General features: G+C 38.6%; 1 protein-coding gene across 1 annotated transcript in view; it reads left to right on the top strand.

The window, feature by feature from the left end:
- Positions 1-23,482, top strand: part of NAALADL2 (N-acetylated alpha-linked acidic dipeptidase like 2) — a 222,386-nt gene that overhangs the window by 33,898 nt on the left and 165,006 nt on the right. The window contains exon 2 of the mRNA XM_062499175.1: positions 7,711-7,981. Coding sequence (XP_062355159.1) covers positions 7,711-7,981 — 271 coding nt within the window. The remainder of the gene's footprint in view (positions 1-7,710; positions 7,982-23,482) is intronic.

Raw genomic sequence — 23,482 nt, forward strand, 5'->3', positions numbered from 1 at the left:
TTGGTTAGCATGCCCTCTTTAATTCCTCACTGCCCTTTGAGAACAGAGGTATTATTTAAAAGTTAAATCATACAGTTCCAATAAAGATGTCCAGTGCCATCAGAATGACACATTCAGTGTAATTGCTTTAGCGTTCACACTGTAATTTAATGATTGGCAATTGAAAGGAGTAAAATACTGCTGGTTGAGCAGTGTTGAGATTGTTTTATTTTTTTTTTTATGAGCAGATTTCCTGTATCAAAAAGCAAGGTTTGAAGGTTTTGCTGGTTGGTTTTTTTTTTTTTTTTTTTTTTTTTTTTTTTTGATCAATAGGTTTTCTGTATAGAAAAAGAGCCATCCAGCGCTATTCACATCCACACAGAAATGGTCTCTTGCTGGAAGTAAACCTAATTGTCTCTGACAGTAAAAGGAACCACTTGGACTTGATTATGCAGCTGGTCACATTTTATTGAGACACTGACATACTCCCTGTGGTCTGGGAAGAAAAGATTATATCGTTGTGAAGTTTTGCTGGGTCAGTGCTCTGCCAGGGAATGCAGGGTTATATGCAAACATTTCAAGGTGAGGGATTGTCTTTTCCCCATCCTCCTTCTGCTGTGGCTCGACATCGCCCTCGGCGTTGTAACCTGCTGGAAAATGCAGGGCACAGCTGCTTGGAGCTGCTGCTTCTCTTGCATTAGGAGAAAACAGAGTAAAACCCTTCATTAAATAATAAGATCAATAAGCTTTGACTAAAATTATATATTCCCTTTTCTGCATTTAACACAGAGGCTAAGATATCCATGTAGCTTCAACATAAAGATTTAGGTTAAAGCATGCAGCTTGTTTAAAATGTTTTAGGTGGAATTGCACAGATACAGTTTGTGGTGTTATGCATGCACACAAGCGTCTCTACCATAGAGGAAAATCTGTCTCTTATGACTGAAATTTAGCAGCTATGAGAGTTAATAAGGCAACTGTAGTTGTGGGCATGTTATCGATTGTGAAAGAAAATGGCATCATTTTGGGAGATAATATTTCAAACAAGAGTTCCTTTCATAATAATAAAAGAGGTTTCCTGTGTAGATATCTTCATTGTGTACGTATTCCGAAAGAACTTTTTTTATCAACAGCTCATTTGTTGAAAGCCATTTATTGGAATAAATAGAATAAATGTATGAGGAGTAGATCAGTCCTGTTTGTGGTATTTAAAGTTTTGTGGTAGGGAGAGGCAAAGTCTCCTTGCTTTGCTAAAAGGAATGTGGGTCATTCTTGTAACCAAAGGGAACAGTGGAACATGAGAGTGACTTCTTTAGAGCTGAAGTGCACAATGTAAAAGTTATTTTCTCTCTCCTCCTTCTGTGAAATTAAGTCTTAGGATCTTTGGAATAGTCCATTTGAGGGACTGGAGCTGTCATTCTCCATGCTAAGGCTTCCGTGGTTCATTTACTATTCTTGAAATGGATAGTGACAAGCATCTGTGGGTTGGTTGTGATTTAGGGGTTTTGGAGGTTGTTTTTATTTATTTTTGTTTGTTTGTTTGTTTTGTTGTTGTTTTGGGTTTTTTTTTCCCTTTGGTTTCTGTTTGTTTTATTGTTTTTTGTTTTTTTGGTTTTTTTAAACTTGCTTTCAGGATGAGGGGACAGAAATGTGCTTCATGACATTTTCATCCATCTCTACTCTGTAATTGAGCAAGGTGTGTGTCACAGAAAAGTGAGTGCTTGAAAAAGAAAAATTATTAAAAAATAAAATAAAAAAGACTCTTTGATTAATGAAACCACAAGTGTAAATAACCAATCTGGTTTCTGTTCCTAGCTCTGCCTCTGCCTGCCTGTCCCCCCACCTTGAGTGATGTGCTTGTCTCATACTGGCCCTCTAATGTTCTGAAGTGTTTGGATGCTGGTTAGATGTCACATAACTGACATCCACATCCAGATGTCTTAAAAAGCTTTGGAAAGCTCACCTATGGCCAATTCATGACTTTGCAATGTTTAGCGTACTGGAACAAAGAATTGCTTGTTTTCCAATAAATTGGAATCAGAGAGTGAGAGAATCAGTCATTTTTCAATGCCTTCCACCATCTGCCTTGAATGCAAGTTTGGCTTGCATCATGTTGTTGGAAAGTGAGATTTGAACTGTCCCCATGAGTTTTATTTTAAAAGCATAAAAGGCATTTGACTGATGTGAGGGGTAGGAGCAATAAACTTGGTGGTCCTGTAGTGAAAAAACATAAATGTACAAAATAGCTAAGCTTGGGAGCCAGCAGGGGCTGAGATCTGAGAGTGTTCTTCAATCCCATGGCAAAGAACTTCTCAGGAAAATGAGAGGTTTGCCCTGGAGCAGTTCTGCATGAATTTATACTATGATAGGAAAAGATACATACGGTCAGGTACCCCTGTGAAAGTCTAATACCCAGGTGGACTTAAACACAGTGCAAAAATGCTATAAAGTTTTGTTTAAAAGTATTTCTCTGTTTTCTCATAGTACGACTCTCTGTAGAGGGAGCTTATGACACTTTTATTGGAAATACCTGAAAGCCACAGTACACGTACTGCTTTTTAAAAAGATAAAATTCCAAAGTGTTTTGTTTTTTTTTCCTAGAGAACTGCACAACCAAACTTAGAGTTTTCTCTTTTCTGACACTCCATATTTTTTATAATTACTGAATTAACTGAATTTATTCTGTGTCTGTGAGAAGTAAAAGCTGCCATAAATCATAATCATTTTTGTTAAAAGCATGAATAGTGCTTCTTTATGTTAAAGCCTGTTAAAATATATATTGTAAGCTCTATGTAAAATTTGTTGTGCAGATGCAGCTCTGTAAATATTCCCTTAGGCAGCAAAAGCAGTAAGTTGTTACCCAAGAATGAGCAGGGTTAATTGTTATTGTTATTATTATTATTATTATTGCTAGAAATATGCCCAGAATATGCGGAATGTATGAAGACTGATGGTAGATGTGACAGAGCACATTTCTTAGATCAGTTTTCTGCAGCAGATGCTTATGACCTTGCAGTGTATTACCTGAAGAACGTGAGGTGCTTCAGGATCCTGTGTGCAACTCTTTGCACCATGAGCATGTTTTTCTCTCACCACCTGATAAATGCTTATCCTCTCTTCGACCCGAATTTATTTATTTCTAAATTTTGGGAGCAGCAAATTTATGGCCATCAGTTCAGACCATGGGAAATCCAACCAGTCAGGTTGGAGACGAGCCTGGTGGAGTGCCCTAATTAACAGGAACATGTAATTAAAATTGAAGCAGATGTGGCTTGGGCAGGTGGTATTTCCTGAGCGTTTCCTGTGTGTGCACACTGTGTGTGAGGGACACAAATACTCCTCTTTCTGCGAGTGTGGGAAGTGCTGGTGCATCTGCTGAGCAGTTGGTGTGTGCGGGTGCCACAGCTCGGCTCTTAATGGACTGAAACGAGCTCTGAAATCCTCAGCATATGAAAGCATCTTTGAAACTCAGCCTGGACAGAGTTGGAGGATTAAAAAAGAAAAGACGTTTGCGTGAGAGGATATAAATGTAATAACCCCACGTGATGCATTTCCTGCATTCTTTTGTGATTATCTTCTACCAGCTACTGTTGGGAGCATCGTGTTAGACAAGAGAACACTTTGATCTGATGCAGCTTTACAAAATGTGAGCAGTCATTGCAGCTCACAGGATCTGAGAGCAGCTACTCAGCTGAAAAATCGATCTGTAAAAATTCCAAGATCACATTTGTTGTTAGCTCTTATCTAAAATTACAGTGGTGGCTTTATGAACAGCTTTGGTGAACTGGAAGAGAATAGTGGGAATTTACAGTCAAAATATGGGAATAAGGCACTTAAACATCTAACTGAGCAAAACTGGAATTCAGGTTGTTTTTTTTTTTTTTTTTTAGTAGCCCAGGAAGTGTAGGCCAGTTCCCCATGCTCATGGCAGTACAGGTGATAAATCTGAAAAGTAAAGGACTAACCCAACCAACTACACTTGAAGTTCTATGTATTTGTGGGGAATTTTTGTCCCTGTAGATTTTTCAGATTGAATCTGTACAATCCTTCTGCTATTCCAATTTTTTTTTCCATAGGTTTTTATAGCAATTTAATAGGATTAGCTGAGAAGTAATTGTGTGATATTCTTAAATTATTCCATCTCTTGGTTGTTAGAGTGACCTGTTGTAATTTTTCAGTATCTGTTGAGTGGTGTTTCAGTGTCCCAGCTGGCTTATTTGCAATACCTTGTTCTGTCCTTTGGCAAGCTGTGTCAAAAAGTGCTGTTGTAGCAAATGACTTTCCATTAAGGCACGGCAGGTCTGTGTTCCCCATGGTTACTAAATTGAAAATGAAATTTGTATATTTTGTGTTCATTTATCTTTTATAATCATTTGGTAAAGAATAGCCTTTTGAAGCTGCAGAGGCTGCAGAACTCCCCTGGCTTTATTACAGGTGTATCTTCAACATATCTAAAAATATTTTTCTAAGTTTAGGACTTTGATTTGATGAAAAGACCACCACTGTTGAAGATTCAAAGTGGGAAATCTCTACCTTATCCATGTGAAGTGGGGTGAACGTTCTTGGTTTTAAGTGCAATTTTACCTGTTTTTGGTTTTTTTTTTTTCTTTTAACTTCAGGAACTGAGCATTTTGAGATGGAGGAGAATGCTCAAGAAATTAATTTAAGTCCTGTTCTGATGTACATTAGTTCAATAATGATCTGTATTAGAAAGTAGAGGTCAGAAATTTGTGGAAATCTCTGAGAGCATCCTATAAAGGCACAGGAGTGTTTTGACTGGTATTGTTACATTTATTAGTGTTGATTCTGACTCGAGACCAAATCTTCAGTCTGTGGTGGCTCCGCTTCGCTGGATTATGTAGATTTATAGCAACAGAGATGTGCCCATAAACTTTGTGATTATTTCCATTGAATGAACCTGATAAAGTTCCTGAACAAAGCATTGTTTTAATGTGACCAAAGGGAGTCAGACATTTGGCTGAAGTCAGCAGAGGCAGTGGTGTAAATGGAAATTGGCAATTGCTTTGGTACTGGTTCCTTCTGAGCATGCAGCTGCTTGGGGAACTGAGAAACATCCTCATCCTGAGGGGCTGCTCCTCCCCACTGCTGAAATCCTACTGCTGGGAGTCTCTGAGCCCTGCAACTTCTGGGAAGTAAATAATTTGAGCATTTGTAAAGAAGGACTGTGAAGTGCATGTGAAGTGTTGGTATTCTTCCAGGCTGAACTGCCAAACTTGACAATTTTCTGAATTTGGCTGGGTTTAGGAAATACTGGCTTTGCATATTTGACTCGTTATACAATTACTATGTGAAAAATATTGAGCTAAATGAACCTCTCCCTGTAAGTTCATGCAGTCAGCATCAAAGGCAAATGCAATTCAGCTAGTGTAATAAGTCTGGGGAAAAAAAATATTTCTGGTGGTGTTCATAAGATTTATCAACGTAGTCTAATATATGCTGATTTATTGTAAAATAATATGTGCTCATAATTTGCAATTTGATTTTAACATGCTATAAAGACATTATGGAGTAAAGAGTGGGATCATTTCTGTAACTTAATCAGATATGTTTGAAACAAAAGTTTCAAAGACATGTTGATTTAATTATGAGGTAGAAAGTAAATTTGCTTATTGCAACTTCCTCTTTTAATGCTTAATTCCTTTTATTGTGATTGAATACTTCTGGTTGCAATGTGCCATAGCCCTATTGGCCTGAGATACGTTTGCTTAATTATTGATTCTATTAATGTTTCTATCACCTGAGGGAAATGCAGATATTCTGTTAATGATTGTGTTAATCAAAAAACTTTCTGTATTTCTGCATTGCCCAAGTTTATGTCATTACATTAGCAGGCACAGGGGATGAAATTGGAAACTTGTAATATACTGCACATTGGATTAAGTCATCTGTGTGATGTAGACTGCTTGAAGACTTATTTTAGATCATTTAAAAACATTAAATCTGCAAGACAGTTATTGTTCCTGACAGGATCCCTGAAGTCCCAGCATACGGCCAGTGTTGTAAAGATTTTGAACTTTGTGAACAGCCTTGCTGGAGCAATGCAGCCTGGGATAGAACATACTGCTTTGAACAAATGTATTTTATAAAAACCACATTTGTACAAAGATATGTCTATTTTGTAAAAAGCCTTTTGCATGTTGGAATAGGTCTGCCCGTGTAATGTGATGGTGGGCATTGGGCATTTGAATGGAGTATAACATTTTTGAGCCATTTCTAGGTGTAATGGGTGTTACAACTTCATTTTCTGCCCTTTTAAGGCCTTGATGCTGTCTGTGCAGTAAATGTTCATTTTTCAAATGTTTAACCACAAGATGGGTGGAGAAGGAAGCCCGTGTGCTGGACTTCCATCCTAAGCTTTGCTTGCTGGGCTGTCCCTGAAAGTATTGCCAGTACCTTTAGCCAGGAGCTTCCCCCCTGCAGCACTGCAGCTGATTTTGGATATTGCAGGGGTACCTGGAACTCGCCTGGTGGGATTCTCAGATAACTACTGCTTGCTTAAAAATACTATAGATTATTCAACCGTTTGTTTTTGATGTGTGTGTGAGGGTATATTTAGAAGTTCTGTTGATGACTTTAAAGTAGTTAAGCTTAGTGGCCTTTTTGTGAGGAAAAAGTCTTGTGGACAAGACTTTTAGGCAGTGTCAGTATCTCTGTGCTTGGACATCAATACATCTATGATCCTCAATCTTCTCTTCAGTCCTGAGAGCTTTGTAGACACACAAAAAAAAAAAAAAACCAAAAAAAAAAAAATCCAACTTCACAGAATTCAGCCAATATTCTATAAGCTTGTTGTACTGCACGTGGGTCGTGTTTTTTATTTGAGTAATAAATTTTGTGTCTTTCTTTGCTTACGTGACTGCTTGCCTGCATAAGTCGGGAAAGCATTCAGTTGTTCCTTCAGCAAGCCTGTCCTCTGAAGTTATCATGGCAATAGTTTCACCATCTGGAATCCTTTGTCATGTTCTGGGGAGGAGGGTGGTGCTCTGGTGCCTTCATCCTGCAGACCCTGTGCCAGCCAGTGTTGAAAGTGATGCAAACCCAGTGATACAAGGCCAGACCAACCTGAGTTCTCATTGACCCATCAGTGGATACTGCCAAAGTAATTCCCATGTTTGCCTTTTATGCTGACCAAGCTCAGGTAATCCTTCATTGCAGGTAGGAGATGTGATGAACTCTCTGACAACAATCACATCATCTGGGGGAACAGTTCCATTCTGCTTAGTAAATTTGCTCTCCTTGATGAATTTAAGCCAAATGTGTAATTGTAACTATGTAATTATAACTAATTTTCAGCATCATGCCCTCCCTGAAATCCTTGAGGTGGTACTTCAGGTTGGCTTCATGTTTAAAGATTGGTTAAGTTTATGCTCTTTTAGAAATTTGATCAGCAAACGATGTGTGAATTTTGAAACAGTTGCTATGATAATTTCTGTAGGATTCTTTATTTCATATGGATATTTTTCCTATACATACTTTTTTATTATTATTTTTTTTATTTCCCAAAAAGCAGTTAACTTTGTCTGTTACTTGGTATGAAAATATTTGCAAAAAATAATGAAAGTGGTATTTTTTTTTTTTTTTGCATGTTTGATGATAGGTTTTTAAATAAAGTCATGCACTGATGCATTACAAGAGTCCTGATGGGAAATAAACTAAACCCATGTTAACTTGTGTGTGGTTTTTGTTTTTTTTTTTTTTTTTCGCCCCCAGAGATTTGTTGGAGTTCCCCAGAGAAGATGATGCAGACATTGCAGTGAAGATCCTGGCTCAGTGGCGTTCCCAAGGCCTGGAAGATGTCCGGCTGGTGAATTACTCTGTTCTGCTTGACCTGCCAGGCCCTTCTTCAAACACAGTAACTCTGCAAAACAGCGGGGAGTGCTTTTATCCAAGTGGACAGCAGTGCAGCAGAGACCCCAAAACACTTCACAGCCAAGACCTCCTGTACTCCTATGCAGCTTATTCTGCCAAAGGAACTCTTGAGGTAACGTGCCCATTTGTCTCTGTCACTTGTGCTGAAGTAGAGTTAGGAAACACCAGCTTTGCTGAACCTGACTGGAAAATTGCACATAGAATCACAGAATTGTTTAGGTAGGAAAAGACCTCTAAGATCATCAAATCCAATTGACTGATATGCTGAAATGCCCAGCCTTAAAATAAGTGTATTTATGTGAATTATGATGTGGCCTATGTACTTATCTTAATTAACTTTGCAGCCTTATATATATGAATACTTAATAGGAGATACATATAGATATAGACTCACATATGTGAATATTTTTATTTAAATGTCTGTGTTTATGAATTGGCACATTTTGCTTGTGTGTAAAAATCTGGAAGGTGTGTCTAGAGTTTCACTTCATCCTTGCTGATACATGAGTGCTACTGGTTTGAGGGATGCTTGTAGGAAGGATGAGGCTGGTAGGAGTGCTAGGCTAATACCTGGAGCCTCTGAATTATAGTTGTGGATCTCACATAGTTTCTTCTGTGACAACTCAGTTGACACATCTGCTCAGTTTCCTCTTGAAAACACTGGTTTGTAGTTTTATCTTGCTGTAGTTACTCTGGGAAGTTTTGTCAGCAAAAAGATTCTACCTATTTGGATTCGTTACTTGCCAAGTAAAATAAGATCTTGGATTATCTTGTCTTTTTATCCTGTGTACTGTCTTCACTGTCTGTTTTCCTTTAGCTTCTTTTTAAATATTTTGAGAGTGTGCAAAGTGGCCATAATTTCTGTTTCCTAGCTGAGATAATGTAAATCTTAATAAAAATTTCTAGAATGAAAAAAAATTGCAATTTCACTGCTAATTGCATTATTGTAATCTTTCTCATTCTAAAAATATCATATTATTCCATTGATGCTGGGGGGGTTTCCATCTTGGTTTCTTTCTCATTTAAAAGATGGGTTTGTTCATGGCTTAGAACACTTACAGACTATAAAGGAACAGATTGTGCACATCTTAATATTTAAACATTCCTACTCTCCATGCTGAGTCTCGTCAGCCTCCATTCTGGGGCTCTGTCCACTTCAAATTTGTTGCTGAGAAGCAAAATTAAGTAGGCAAGAAGAGCTCCTTACTTGCATGATACATGCTTTAACTTTTCAATGTACTCATATCACTTAAAAACTCCGTATTTTAATATTATTTTCTCATTGAAAGTTTGTAAGGGTAACTGTAATCAGAGAGAAGAATGGTTGTGACCTTTGAGGTTTTATTTCAGTAATGTCAATGGGTTGCTAACAAATTCATCAGGCTGAAGGAAATTCAATGTTGTGGGAAAAACCAGTGCTGTTATTCCCAGCAGCATGTGGGAATTCTGCTTTAAATTATATTCCAGGGCAGTTTTCTCTTACGAGTTCAGCAGAAATGAGGCCCACACACACCATCCTTATCACAAGGGCTGGACTTTGGCTTTGGCAAAACTCCAAACTTCCACTGGAGCCAAAGAATGGCTCTCTGCATAGTTTTACAGGCAGTTCTTTGAGATATGTCAGCACCCTTACAAAACTTGAGATGTGTTCTTCAAAAAGTCTACCTGAAATGTCCTTAGATCTAGTTTTTGCCTAAAAGGGAAATTTTCCTATTTGTTTAGGCCACAGGTAAGTTGCTAGTGATCTAACCTTCCTGACTTTCAATCCTACACCCTAATCTCTACTATTTAAACTAATGGAAGTAGAAAAACTTTAAATGAGAAGTAGCAGGTGGTGGCTTGTTGCTGGGTTCAGCCATCAGAAAGTCACTTGATTGCTTGCAGTGGAGCTACAAGTTGAGTATTCAGAATATCCTGCAGCGGTTTGTGATTGCAAAATCATGAGGGTTTTCCTGTGAACAGGTATTTCTATAACAGCTACTCATAACCTGAATAATTTTCTTTCAAATGTGGCACATCCTTAGCAGAAAATTCCTATTATGTGTCACTTAATCAAGCTGAATTGCTAATACTGCCTTGATGCTGCTGCTTCATTGTATCTCATTTGTCTGTTTGGTTTGCTGGAAGTTGAAGCAAATAAAACCATTAAGCTATTGCAGTCTGGCTACCAGCAGAGCTACAGCTCCACTTTGCTGTTGACAAGGTTATTTGTAGAACAGCAAGACTCATTTTCTTTGACCACCTGTCATGTCCATTCATCATACGGCCATTGTATATGAGCCATCCAATTTGTGCTTTCTGGTAACAGTCTAAACAGCATTTGTGACTAAAAATGTGAGCATTTGTGATCTGAAATCTACTTCAAAAACCTACTTAGTGCCATTGTGATGGATGGTGCACTTTACTACTTCTCTATATTTCATCGGGCTGTGAAAAGGTGACAGTGTTTACCCATCATGGTGACAGGCAGGGCAGCTTACAGTTCTGGAGAGGGCTGTCGAGTCACTTTTGAAATAGATATTGCAGCAGTTATGTAAATAATATATTTTAGGCTAGGTCAGCCTAAGGAAAGAATGACATACCTGAAATATATTTTTATTAAAACTTAAATATCAGCCACCTTTTATAGAGCTTAAACCTTTTGTCTGCTTGATAAAAACAGGAAAGCTGCTCTGGCCAACAGAGTGCACATATAAATGGAAATTACATTGCTTCAAATTTATGTATTAAAGCAAAATGCATTGTCAGACAGTATCCAGCCAGTCTCCAAGGGAGGGTGGTGTGGTGAATCTGAATGTGCTGCTCCTGCCTCCTGCAGCATTGGGGTCCAGGAGCTGTGGGGCTGTTCTGTCCCTGGGGAATGGAGGGGGCTGTGAACCCCCAAAATCTGGTTTCCCCCTTCAGTTCCACACTGGTAAGTGGTGGCAGTAGCCCACATGTGACACAGGTACTGGTGGTGCCTGAGTGCACCAAAGGAGAAGCAGGGATTTATTTGGGCTTGCAGGAGCCTGGGTGGCATACAGGGCACTGGGGAGTTGGTTTCAGTCAGTTGTGATGAGTGCAGCAGCTTCTGGAATAAACGTGTCCACTATGACTCTATGCTCCTTCCACTGTTTCTTTAGCAACTGGAAATAGTCCTAGTAATGGTTGGTGTGTTGGAATAACGTTGAAGGACAGACTGATTAAAGCAAAATGCGAATTGTGTTTGGGTTGTATTTACGCATTTTCTGAATTTCTGTTTGTGTGACCTGAAGTTTTCCTCACTTTAACCTTCCATTTATTCACTCTTTACTTTATGGAAGTGATAAGGAACTTTTGTCAATCCTAAGTGTGCTTTCATACTTCAAACCGAGATACTTGGTGTCCTCTGTTACACAGCATTGTCTCGCGATTCACTCCTCTGCCTCTTTTGGAATTATGCACCAAATCCCTGCTGGTTCCTTTGCTGGTCCTCTCCTCTGGTTTGGGGTTTGCTTCCACCCTCATGGATGCTCTCAGCAAGCCCTGCAAAACATCCATGTTTCTTTCTTGGATCTTTCATGTACTGCTAGGATTGTGTTGCTTCAGGAGCCAGGAGAGGATGGTATGTTCATCAAATGGAGATGCACGTGCAGGCAGGGATTACTTGAGGATTTATGGGCAGAAATGAATCATGCTCATCTCCAAGGCAGTTCTCCCAACGCCTGACTATGTCTGTTTTGCATTTTTGTCACTGCTCTGTCCCTGTTCCCTGACTGCTTTGACTCCTCTGCTGTCACCTTGCTTCCATGCCATCATCCACATTCCCAGTTTGTACTGATTCCTCTGTTGCAGCATGTGCTGATCTGAGGTATTTGTACCCCCAGTCAGCCAGGAGTATCTTTGATGAGTTTTGGAGGTGCTGCAGGGAGCAGACACGTGGGAATACTGCCTGCCTGCCTGCCTATACCCACACCATGCAGAAGAGATTTTCTGCATCTGCTGGTCACGTCCCAGTCTGCTCTGGTTCGTTTGTTTTGGTCACATTTTCTCAGCTAAATGAGAGCCCACCACAGAGATTAATGCAACCTGAAGCAATCTGGGAAGTACAAGCCCATCTGTTAAGATCACTCAGTCATCTTCCCACCATTCTTCAGTCTTGGCAAGAGGCGCATAAGGGAAGCAGGACTTGGATTTTGCTGTCAGATCCTTTTTCACAAGGAAGGGAGTTTGCTCACTTCTTACTCAATATCCCATTTTCTTAGGCTGTCTTTAGATGTCTCCTCTCCCCATCCATTCTCTTCTTTCCCAGGTCCTTTGTAGGAAGATGGGAGTCTTCCTCTCCTCTGCTGCCTGTTCCTCTAACCTTTCCCACTCCTTCCAGGAGTGTGTCCTACAGTCCCCTCCCCTCTCTGCTCAGATTTACAGCCCTGTTTGCTGCCTGTACTGGCAGCTCTCTTTATTTCCAGCTCTGCACTAAAATGTCTGGAGTTCCTCTGGAGGGGACAGTGCATCAGGAAGTCCTTGACCCCAAAGCTTGCTTTCATTTGATTCAGTTTCATTGTGCTGGAAATGTGATTAGTGCACCCTTATTATCTTTTCTCTTCCCTCCAGCTAATCAGTGGTAATTTCCTTAACAATATTTCAGAATTAAGATTGGTGTCAGCAGGTTGGTTTTAGAAAATTTTAAAATCTTCCCAGGTTATTTTTATCCCCAGGCAAAATTTCTAAATGAGCCTTCTGCAGCGTACTCACTCACACATCTTGAATTCCAAAGGCAGAGAGTGTTTAATTTAGATTAAATAATCACAGCATCTCTTCCTAAGTCTTTCAGTCATTTTTGATGGCACATTGGTGCAAAATACCAAGCTAGAGGGAATATTGATACATGTGTGCATTTAATTCTTTCAGGCATGCCAAATTTAGTTCATTATTATCTTTATTAACATTTTTAAAGATTTCTTCTCCAAAGAGACATGCACTAGCTAAAATGAATCCCTAGCAACTGAAATCAGTTTTGCAGATGGTTAAAGCTATAGGTTGAATAACACATACACACAAATGAGAAGGATCATGTGATTTTTTTGGTAACATTTAGAAGTTTTAGTGCAGCTTTATTTATCTTTTATTTATAGAAGAGTTTCTCCGAAACCTCTTCCACAAATATTCATAATTTAGACCATGATCTGCATGCCAAGTAGGCACAGCAAATTTTCAAGACAATCTCACTAAGAATATGGATTTTAGAATAGACTTGACCTTTAAGCAGAAAACAACATTCAACATTAACTACAGCATAGCTGCCACTCCATTATAATTACATATAGAAAGCTGTGAAATGCAATGTGAAGGTTATATAATTTAAAACTGCAGGCGGGGGCTCCAAAAGCCATCGTTGAAGAGATGTCCTGCAGAACATCCTGTCAGTTTTCTGCCGTACATCACATAACCATTAATAAATAAAGTTGTACAGTTCCCTAAAAATAATAGTAGTTCATCATGCAGGGTTTCAAAGATGTAAATGCTGCTGCTGCAGAGCCTTTTGCTGCTTTATATTTGTGTGTCAGTGCTGTCCTGATGTTTTACTGATAAAACATTACTAATGGCATTTTAGTAGTAATGCCATTAATAACAAATGAGAATTTTTAAATGATATAAAAGCAAAAGGTGAGGCATCTTGGTATCTAGAGACATAACAGATCACTGAGCACTTCCATGGCACTGCACAGAATCAGCTGAAGACATTTCATAGTAAAGCCTATGTACAATATTAGAGAGGGAGCAATGTTGAACCATAACAATTATTTATATTCCAACTGCATGGTAAAAACTAAATGGTGCAAACCCTGAGGGCTTGGGAAGAGTGTCTGGTGCCTGTTTTAGGTTTTAGTGCAAAAAGAATTACTGTTGAAATAAATGGGAATGACATTTCTAAGCAGAGTTAAGTTTTGTCTGTTAGTGTGAGAGAAGAGCAGTGAAATTTGTGCCATTGCATGGGTCTCCAAGGAATATTTTTCTCTTTAGTTTTTGTGGTATAATCAGACCCATCACCTATGCAGTTCAGTAGACACCTGGAGTAGTGCCCACCCAGTCAGGCTTTTTTCCATCCCATTCTTTATTAATGGTGTTTGGTTCAAACCTCAATACAAATGTACTCAGGTGAGGTGGAAACCTTTCTGCTGAATCCCAAGTTGTATTTTCCTTAGCTAGAGCCATTTTCTCTCTCTGTGTAACTTCTTCAGCTCTTCAGTAATAAGAACCTACCAATAACATACCTGTGCTTTCTTCTCTGTTCAAGTTTATAAAGGCAATATTCTACTCAGAGGAAGAATTTTCAAGTAAAAAAGACTTCTTGTGTTCTGAGCTCTTGGGACTGGGTTTAAGGGATCTTTTTCCTTTAGATTTGTCCAGTATTCTGGAGGTTTACAACTGTCTTGAAGGAATCCTGCTTATGCTGGAAAAAACGAAAAATTTCCTTCAACAGAGGGGCTATTAAGTAAATATCAGCTTTTTAAAAATTACTAATATGAGAAAAACATCATAAGAAACAACTACAACTGATATGAGAACAAAAAATATTTTTGTATTTATATAATACTCAATTCTTGTCCCTAAAACTACTTAGATATATTGTTAAAAAAATATAGTTTCATGCATGAACAATAAAGAACTGCTTAAAATGCTGCTCAGTTCTCTGGTAGTTATGAGTGACTAAAATACAATATTGATTAAACTATTGCTGCTTCTCATTTTTTAAAGTTTGTTTTTCAGGAAGGGAAGCAAGTCCTACAATCTCTTCAGGAACATTAGCAATAGAAAAGTATCTGTAGTTGTAGGCAGATTCCATTTTACTGAGCATAAACATGGTGTGTCTGGGAGCCTCTGATCCTGGCAGTCTCTGGCATTAGGCATCCAGGAGGATATGGGTTACAATTGCTGCAATAAAATAGATTTTTAAAAGGAAAAAAAAATAAAAATCTTTTGCCATACATCACTTGATTGTTTCTTAAATTGGAGCAAAAAAATCTAAATAACGGTGGTGGCTTGTGAATTAAAGCTGACAGCTGAAAATAATCAGCAGCAGCTATTTTAATTTTCAATGCAGTGTGATAAATCTTACTAGTTAAAGCCTCAGCAGTGTTTAATCCTAGGAATTATCTTTACCTACCAGTACAACTTTTCCAGTCACCATTGGACAACATTTTGTCAAAATCTTAAAACTTACTTTCTTCTTATAATGAGTTCATTGGATGTTTTTCTGTGGGAGCCTTTGTCTCACTGTTGAAATATTTTTTTAATATTTTGAAATTAAAATAGCTCTTAAAATCCGAAACAGGTGTGAAGATTTCTTATCTCTGTGTTAGGATGTGGTAATATAAAGTCCAAATATCTTCTAGGATGAGCGCATGAAAGAATGGAAATAAGTTCTTACTACCAAAAAAAAAAAAAAAAAAATAAGGATCCTTGAGAGGTTGTAAACGTAACCTAAACTAAGGAAAAAACTGCCATTATAGGAATAATTTGGTGAGAACTGCAGCATGTCTGACTTTGTCAAAATACTTTGGTGTTGAAGAGCAAATGATGTACCTCTCCAGAGAGTGCTTTGAGGAATGCTCCAAACTAAACCTGGACACAGCCTTAGTAGTAGGAAATACCAAAAAAAAAAAGAAGACCACTCTCAGAGGAAACCCTTTGAAGCAAATAACTTTTGAAACCTTTGAGAGCAGGATGAATAAAAAAGAGTGCTGCTGTGATACAGCTGGTTGAAAATTATATATAAGAGCTGAATTCTTAAAACTGTAGAAAATAATAAAAAAACTAAAATAAAATACAGACCCAGGCAGTAACCACTGGCAAGTGTAAGTTGGTATCCAGGTGCTGTTGGCAGAAGTGCATTGGCTGTGTATGGGAACTGTCAAAATGCCAGGGCACCTTCCCTGGCTGGACTAAAATGTCCTGAGAAAAAGCTTTTGTTCAGAAATTCCCTTTTAAATCAGCTTGGAAATACAGCATTTATGCCTCCACCTACCAAGTGCAATCCCAAGAGAGAAGTACCTATTTTAAAATAAATAAATAAAAAATAGTGCAAAGTAAATAAAGCTGAAAATACATTGGTCCCCTCTCTTAGACATCCTTAGGTTTTTATTCTGTCTGATGTGCTGTCTCACCCACTAAATATAAATAAATCTCATGTCTAACTTCATGAAATTAATTTTAGTGACAGTGTTTATCTCATTCATTAAGAGGGTCTTAATGTGAATTAATTCTGAGCTCTCTCAGTTTTATTCTCACAATTATTTCTGGTGTTCCTGAGCTCTGCAGTTCAAAGGGAAGGTGCCTCATCCATCACCAGGTTGTGACTGGCCCACGAGTAGGTGTGCGTGAGAAAGAAGATACTTCAAGGAATTAATCTTCCTTGCACTGAATTATGTTCCCATATAGAGTTATTCCTGTCTACTGCAAGATGCACTGCCTCACTCTGTGCCTTGAAGGGGCAGACGGGGGTGAATAAGGATGGAAGAGGTCTGGCAGAGGCTACAACTACAGGAGGGCAAAGCTGCTTAAATATGCAAGAAAGCTCCAGCTGTGTTCTGATCCAAGAGAGATGGATCCCTGCTTGCCAGGCACGATCTTCACCTGGGGAATATTTTAGAGAATGAATTGGTAGGAAAAATCTAGAAATTTTACATTGCTGGAAGAAGAATTAATGCGTCTGTTTTCTAACAAAGCATTTAATTTAAGAAAATTTTATCATGTTTCTGCCCATGTTCCCCTTTTACTGCTAAATCTCTTATGTCCTAAGGCTAAAGTAGAACATTATAATCCTGTAAAGGCACAAATTAAAATCTAGGATGGGAAACTGTATTAGTACAGACAGTGTTAGGCTCAGGTTTTTGAGGATAATACTGACTTTTTGAATTGAGATCTTACTGCTGCTGTAGGGTTGCTCTACCTGAAGTAAACTTTCACAACTGTTCCATTTTCTCTGCAGGCTGTTTAGATAAATTGTTGGCAATGTTTGTGAAGTAGGTACCAAAAATGTAGAGGCAATTGAAGAAATATGGATGGAACCCCTTTAGCAGACGTTAAAAGTAATGAACATTGCTAATGGAGGCTGTTGTGTGTTCTTTTTCTTGTGTACTGGATTGCATCTCTTGTGTTTATTAAACTCCAGGAAAGGCACCAGTGAATGCAGGAAGATGGATCATTAGGGAAATCTGTGGTTGAATCAGAATTATGAGAGCACACCCTGAGCTTCCTGTTTCTAGTTTCTTTTTGTTGATTGTTCAGGATCCAGGGCAGGAAGGATCAGAACAGGTGAAGAGAGGGAACTGAGCACAGATTTCTGTAACTGAGTTTTCTAACAATGTCCCTGACTGCTTTTATTGGGAATTGGACCATCAAATGCTATTAGTACAGTAATACTGAGTGCTTTTGTACTGCTGAGAAAGAGACTGACCTGAATTCCAGGCTGTGTGGAAGATGAGGGAAGCTCTGTCCAGCTCTGGATGGGCTGCACTGATGGCAGAGATTTTGCTTTGAGCAATAAAGTCGATTACATGATGTCAGGGCAGGTTGCTCCTTCCTCCCATCAAGCTGTCCAGATTCCAGAGTCTCTTCAGACTTCCCATATGTTTTAGGTGATGTAAACATATTTCCAGCTTTTCTTTTGTGGTGCCACTGTACAAGATGAGTGGTTTACTGGGACCCCTTCTAAAAAGAATCGGGTTCTGTTCTTTGCATGAGATTTCCTCTTTTTCTCCAGTTTTTTCATCCCTGCTGAGAGCACCTGAACCAAGTTCACAAATCTGTATGGGGCTTCTGCCCACCCTTAAGAGATGAATGCTCAATATTTCTGTGTGAAATTCGGCACAGTTTTGGAGAACCTTCACCCTAATCTTTGGAAACACATGAGATAAAGGTGAACTACTAATTTTGCTGTAGGCAGAATTTTCAAAATAAGGTTAGTTGTTTCTGAAATAAAAGCCAAATGGTGCTGTTGTGTAAAACCTTTAGATTACTGTGCAATGTAGGATGCACATCAACTCCAAAATTTTGAGTGCACTTTTAAAAACAAAACTGGAAATCCTGAAACAGAAAATAACTTTTTCTTCCCTGTACAATTTTATTACCTGTGAGACATGAAAGACACATTATCTTGTGAAATAAGTCTGCTTCCAAAATGTTAGGTGGTTGAAAACCAGAAAAATATTCTTGTTCAGTCAGAGATGAGGTTCTCAGGCACAGCTGTATTTTTTAATCTATATACTTGTCCTGGTCAATCATTTGGGCCGCTTGAATTACTCAGGCACATTCCCTATTTTTACTGGAGTCCTTTTCTTCTCATCTGAATATATTTTTAGAACTTATTTTCCCCTGGTCCTTTTTCTACTGATGTAACTTAGAGACCTATAAATCTGTGCAATGACTCAAAACAAAAGAATTCACAGGAGATTGGAAGGATGTCATTTTCCTTTTCACAACTGCATGTTTGCTTCTGCAAATTGTTTGCTCAAATGCTGCTTTAACACTCAGATTTGTGTTTGCATCATTACATGGTTGGGCATCTCCCTGATTAGGTTGAAGTGGATGATGTTCAGCCAAGCAAGGGCTACAAGTACTTTGTGAAAGATCATTTATTATAATCTAGAAAATGGAGTTCTCCCTGACATTTTTGAAAGTTCAAGTGTTCTCTTGATGCAGGGGATGACCTCCTCTTGTACACATGAGTGATTATTTTCCTCTTTGAGGTAGATGCCTGTTTTATTGTTATATATGTCTGGAATGTCATTTTGGGTCCCCTGTCCTGGCTGTGTCACCTCCTAGGTACTCCCAGCTTACTTGGAGTAGGGAAAGCAGAAAAAGCCTTGGCTCTGTGCAAGCCCTGCTCAGTAATAACAAAAACATCTCCATTATCACCCCTGTGTTCAGCACAAATCCAAAACACAACCCCATAACAGCACTGTGAAGAAAATCAATTCTACCCCAGCCAAAACCAGCACCGTTCTGAACCATGAATTCCAGCTTGGAGGACTGAAAAGGATAGGCTGTTTTCTGGACATTTAGTTTTGATGCAGCCAAACTGACTCTAAAATTGAAACAGTTGGACAAAGCTGAAACACCTGTCTCAAAGGAACTAAATTAGCAAATGCATTATATGCAATAAAATGAAATATTTTGGTTTTACTTAGATTCTAAAGCACGTGTAGTGTTTCAGTGGGGTTGCTTCACATTCTGGCTGTGGTGGTGTTTGCAGTCACAGGGTGTTCTTTTGAGCTGGTATTTTGGACAGGAGATGACTGTACTCCTCTGGGGTGTGAGCAGAGCTGATGTTTTGCTGTTGTTCACACTGAGGGAGCTCCCCCAGCTCAGTTTGGTCCCTCTCCTGCCCAGCTGAGGTGGATCCATCCCTGCCACAGCCATCCTGCAGAGCCTGGGTGTGGATAAAGTGCCTTTAGACACCTTCTGTGAGCACCAAGCTTCATCTCCAAAGGCGTAATGCTTGTAGATGCTCTAGGAGGCAATTCCTGGTTTTAATTCAGTGTGATATAAGTGACTGAGGGAGGACATTCTGCAGCCTCTGGATGTCTTGGGTTCATTCCCTGTGTTTCACAGAAGCCAAGGAAACTTCCACCCAGCCTTGAGAATTTGCTGAGTTCAGACACAATGGGACTGGATTCTGACATAAACCCCTTTCACTGAAAATTTTAAGGCCAAGTTTAAATCACACCATTATAATTTCCTGTGTACATATGTGGCTTATGATTTATTTTTTTTTTAAGATACCACATCACAGCTGAGTAATTCTGTTTTGTTTAGTTTATCCTCAGTCTATGTAATTTGTAAATGTATATTTGCATGAATAATTACCTCTGAATAAGCTAAACCAAGCAGGCTGGCAAATAGAGATTACTCTTTTTTCTTAGGAAAGTATGAGCAATGTGACTTTATGCTTTAGGGACTCATGCTACTAAATAACCTTGCAGTGAACTCTTAAAAGGGGAGGGAGATATAAATAAGATTAAACACGTACAAGAAAGAATAATTAGGATTTAAAATTTTGTCACTAGTGAAGTGACAATCAGCACTACTTAATGAAAGTTTGAAATAATATTTCTGATAGTATTTCAGGCATCTTATGATCATCATGTCCTTCAGTTTTTTGTAACAAAAGGCGTTGTTCTAAAGATTCTAAAACAAGTAAGTGTCAGTTTAATGTGTCTGAAAATAACGATGTTTTATGTCAGAAACTTGAAAAGCTAAATTTTATGTATTATGTAAAATATAGTAAGAAAATTAGAAAGAAAATATAGTTATAAAATATGAAAACAACCTACTCTAATATGTTTTTTGATACCTTGCTGTACATAATGAGTTAAGTAGTAATATTTAAATACTAGTTTTGCCTTTTGGAAGATATGAAGAATATGACTGGAAACAGAGTTGGGAGTTATGAAAATTAAAATAAGAAAAAATAAAGTGGGGGAAAAAAAAAGAGGACTGAGTTGTGTCAGTTGGGATTTATTTGGGGCTCTGTAACCATAAAACACAGAAGAGCTCTCTTCTGTAGGCTATAAAAAGGCTTAGATCTTGATTCAGTCTCCCTTGGAGTTGGTAGGAAAAAAGTCTTGCAATAAACTGTAAGAAGCAGGGAAGCAAACAAGTTTAACCTCAGTGTCTTTCCAAAAATGTTCCTGCAATAGCAAAAGGAGCCTGTGAGAGCAGCTGCAGGAGAGCCCCGTCTGCTGGGGCTGTGTGAGCTGGACAGCTGGGACAAGGGAGAAGGCTGAACATGAAATGTGTCTGTGGCTGAACTCTGTCTGCAAGGCCAGACTCCATCAGACTGAGGTTAAGGGACATCCTTTTTCCCTCTTGTTTTGGGATAAATTACAGCTTTAGCTGTCACTGTAATGCAGCGTGCAATTTTATGTAATAAAACCTAGACACAAAGAACCTTTTCTGACTGTAAGCTGACAGTGTGAGTCATATTGTATTGAAATGTTCCAGAATTCTATTGTAGGAGCAGGAATATTGAAGCAAAGAAAAGAAAGCCTCTATAGAGTGAAGTGCTAGCAAACAGGAAGAAAAGATGTCATGAATCTGTTTGGGGAGTAGGGTTTGTAGGCAGAACACATAGGAAGACTGAAGTTCTCTGATTTAAATCTTCCTGACATTGTTGGTCAGAAGCACCTCTTGGTCTTGTAACAGAGGAAAATCATCTTCAGTTAATCCAGATACATAATTATTTGCTTTTGGGACTCAGACAGGGTCTCGGTCACTCTTTTTGCCTGAACCAAGTGAAGGAAGAAGGTTGAAAGATAATTTTGGATATTAACATTTCTGTAGAAATGCAGTAAGTACATAAAAGACAGTACTGGATGGGTGTTTTGTCTCTGGCGTGCTCAACAGGACCCTGGTGGTGGAAATCACAGGGAGACAGCTGTGGCTTCCTGATTACTGAAGGATGCTTTTAGCTGGAATGGGACCAGCTTTGGTCAGAAACCATAACAGAGTTTACATCAACAAAGGATTTGGTACAGCTCCCATATCTCCCCTTCTCTTTCTTCCTTTTCTCTAATTTTAAAGATCAGCTAGTTTTATATTTGCAGCTTTCTTCACATTTGTTGATGTCCAGCTTTGATCTACAACCAGCTTGAGTTTACTTTTATGCTCTGCTGAATGCTGCCTTCAGTCTCAATTTCCGAGCTGTGCAAATAAATTATGGCAATGTGTTTAATTAAAGTTCGTCTCGTGTCCTGATTGCAGACTGTTGCCTTCTCAGATACAATTTGCAAATTTATTTTGGAGTTTTATTTTAGGCAGGATGACTAGTTGAAGGTTATTTAATTGTGATTGATTGTGCATGGGATGTTTCTGCTGCCTTTATTTTGTGAACAACCTGAAAATAGTAGCTGAACATTGAAGGACAAATGAAGGGCATTGGCCTGGATGGAAGGAGGGGATGTAGGAAGTCTGAACAGTCACAGAACTGAGGGTTCATGCTTCTAGAATTACATGTGTGCTTTTTGGAGAAAATGTCCTAATTCTAAGGAATGAACAATACTTATTAATATCAAATACTTAGTTTTCTTCAATACTTGGCGTTTCTTTAGAAAATCTATTTCTGAAGCCATTTGGTGGGTAGGCAGGAATTGTGAATATGAGAATATGAGCTTGACTGTGTCATTTTCATACCTGCAGCTTCCCAAAGTCCTGAGTTCCCCAACAGTTTGTGCAGAATCCATTCATTAATATGGGTCAGGAGCTTGTATTTGATAAAATGCATTCATCATTTGAGGTTACTGCACTGTGGCACTACCAACAGGTGGCATGAAGAGGAGAAGACTCTTCACCACAGCCATTCTGTGTGCTGCTTTGGGTTTGTTTTCTGCCAAGCTTTCAAGAGCTCAGTTTAAGAGCTGCTTTCTTATCTGCACTGACTGCTATGCAGATAATGCATCCTCATTTTGGTGGTTGTGAGAAACAGCCCGTCCTGGGTGTGCCACCTTTGAGCTTTGTGTTGGGTTTTTTGTTTGTTTGGTTCTTTTGTTTTTCCTTCAGTGGTTTCTTCTCTGGGTCTTTTTGCTGCCTTGTGTGCCCCTGGCAAATCAGCCACAATCTGCCTCTCAGGCAGTGTGTTGGATACAGATGTATAATGCTGTTAGGAAATCCTTCTCCTCAGTCAAGTGGATTGATGAAAATGTGGTAAGACAAACACATTTCTGTTATTATTTTCAACCTATTTATCTTTCTTTTCTTAATTGCCTCAGAATTTGCAAGGAGGCACAGTTTAAAAATAGTAACCAGCATCTTCAACACCCCAGCTGCCACCTGCTTCATATAGTTATTCATAATATAGTAATTCAAAATATTTCTCCTGTGCAAGACCTATTTTCCTCTGTGTCATCCATGACAAGATGAAGTATACTCTTTTATTCTGTTTCATTTTGAAGATAGGTAGAAGAAATTAGGATAAAAATCCACGACTGTCTTGATTGTGGCATTTTCAGAATGTTTGTCCTTTCTGTTTTGGGGGAATTCTGTTAGAATTTCTAAGATAGAATGTTTACAGCTCACTGAGCCTCATCTCGGGACTTTGAAACTAATAAGTCGTCTAACATAAAATAATTACTTTTCCTAAAAATGTTTGTTTTATTACCTACCCCTACTTCATTTCATGCATGGGGGAATACTACTGAACTCCACAATGCACATTACAATTTGTTCCTAAATAGTTATATCTTTCAAACAGCATAGCTTGAAACGATTCAAGGAGTAAGTACCTAATTCAGATGGATAAAACAAGTCATTCTTTAGCAGCTTCCCAGTTTTAGGGTAAGAGGATTTACCATGGCATAGCTAAACCAAGTAGACAAGTGCTCTTTTTCAGCACCTGATAAAAGGATGAGTTCTCTTTTGTTTTTGGACAGAATTATCCTACCACAGGAAAGCAGTTTATCAAATATGAGTAGTTGGGGGGTGGGGTGTTTTGCTTTTCAAAAAGCTGGTATGTGTAAAATGAGGATTATGTCATGGTGTAAGCATTTCTAAAAACAGAAAAGAGAAATAATGGAAAATGTAATCTTTATTCATTTTTGGAGGTATTAGGAATGTTGTGACTAAAACAGGCCGTCATGCATCATAAATGGTCTGT

The sequence above is a fragment of the Cinclus cinclus genome, chromosome 10 (assembly GCF_963662255.1).
Source record: "Cinclus cinclus chromosome 10, bCinCin1.1, whole genome shotgun sequence".
NCBI lineage: Eukaryota > Metazoa > Chordata > Aves > Passeriformes > Cinclidae > Cinclus > Cinclus cinclus.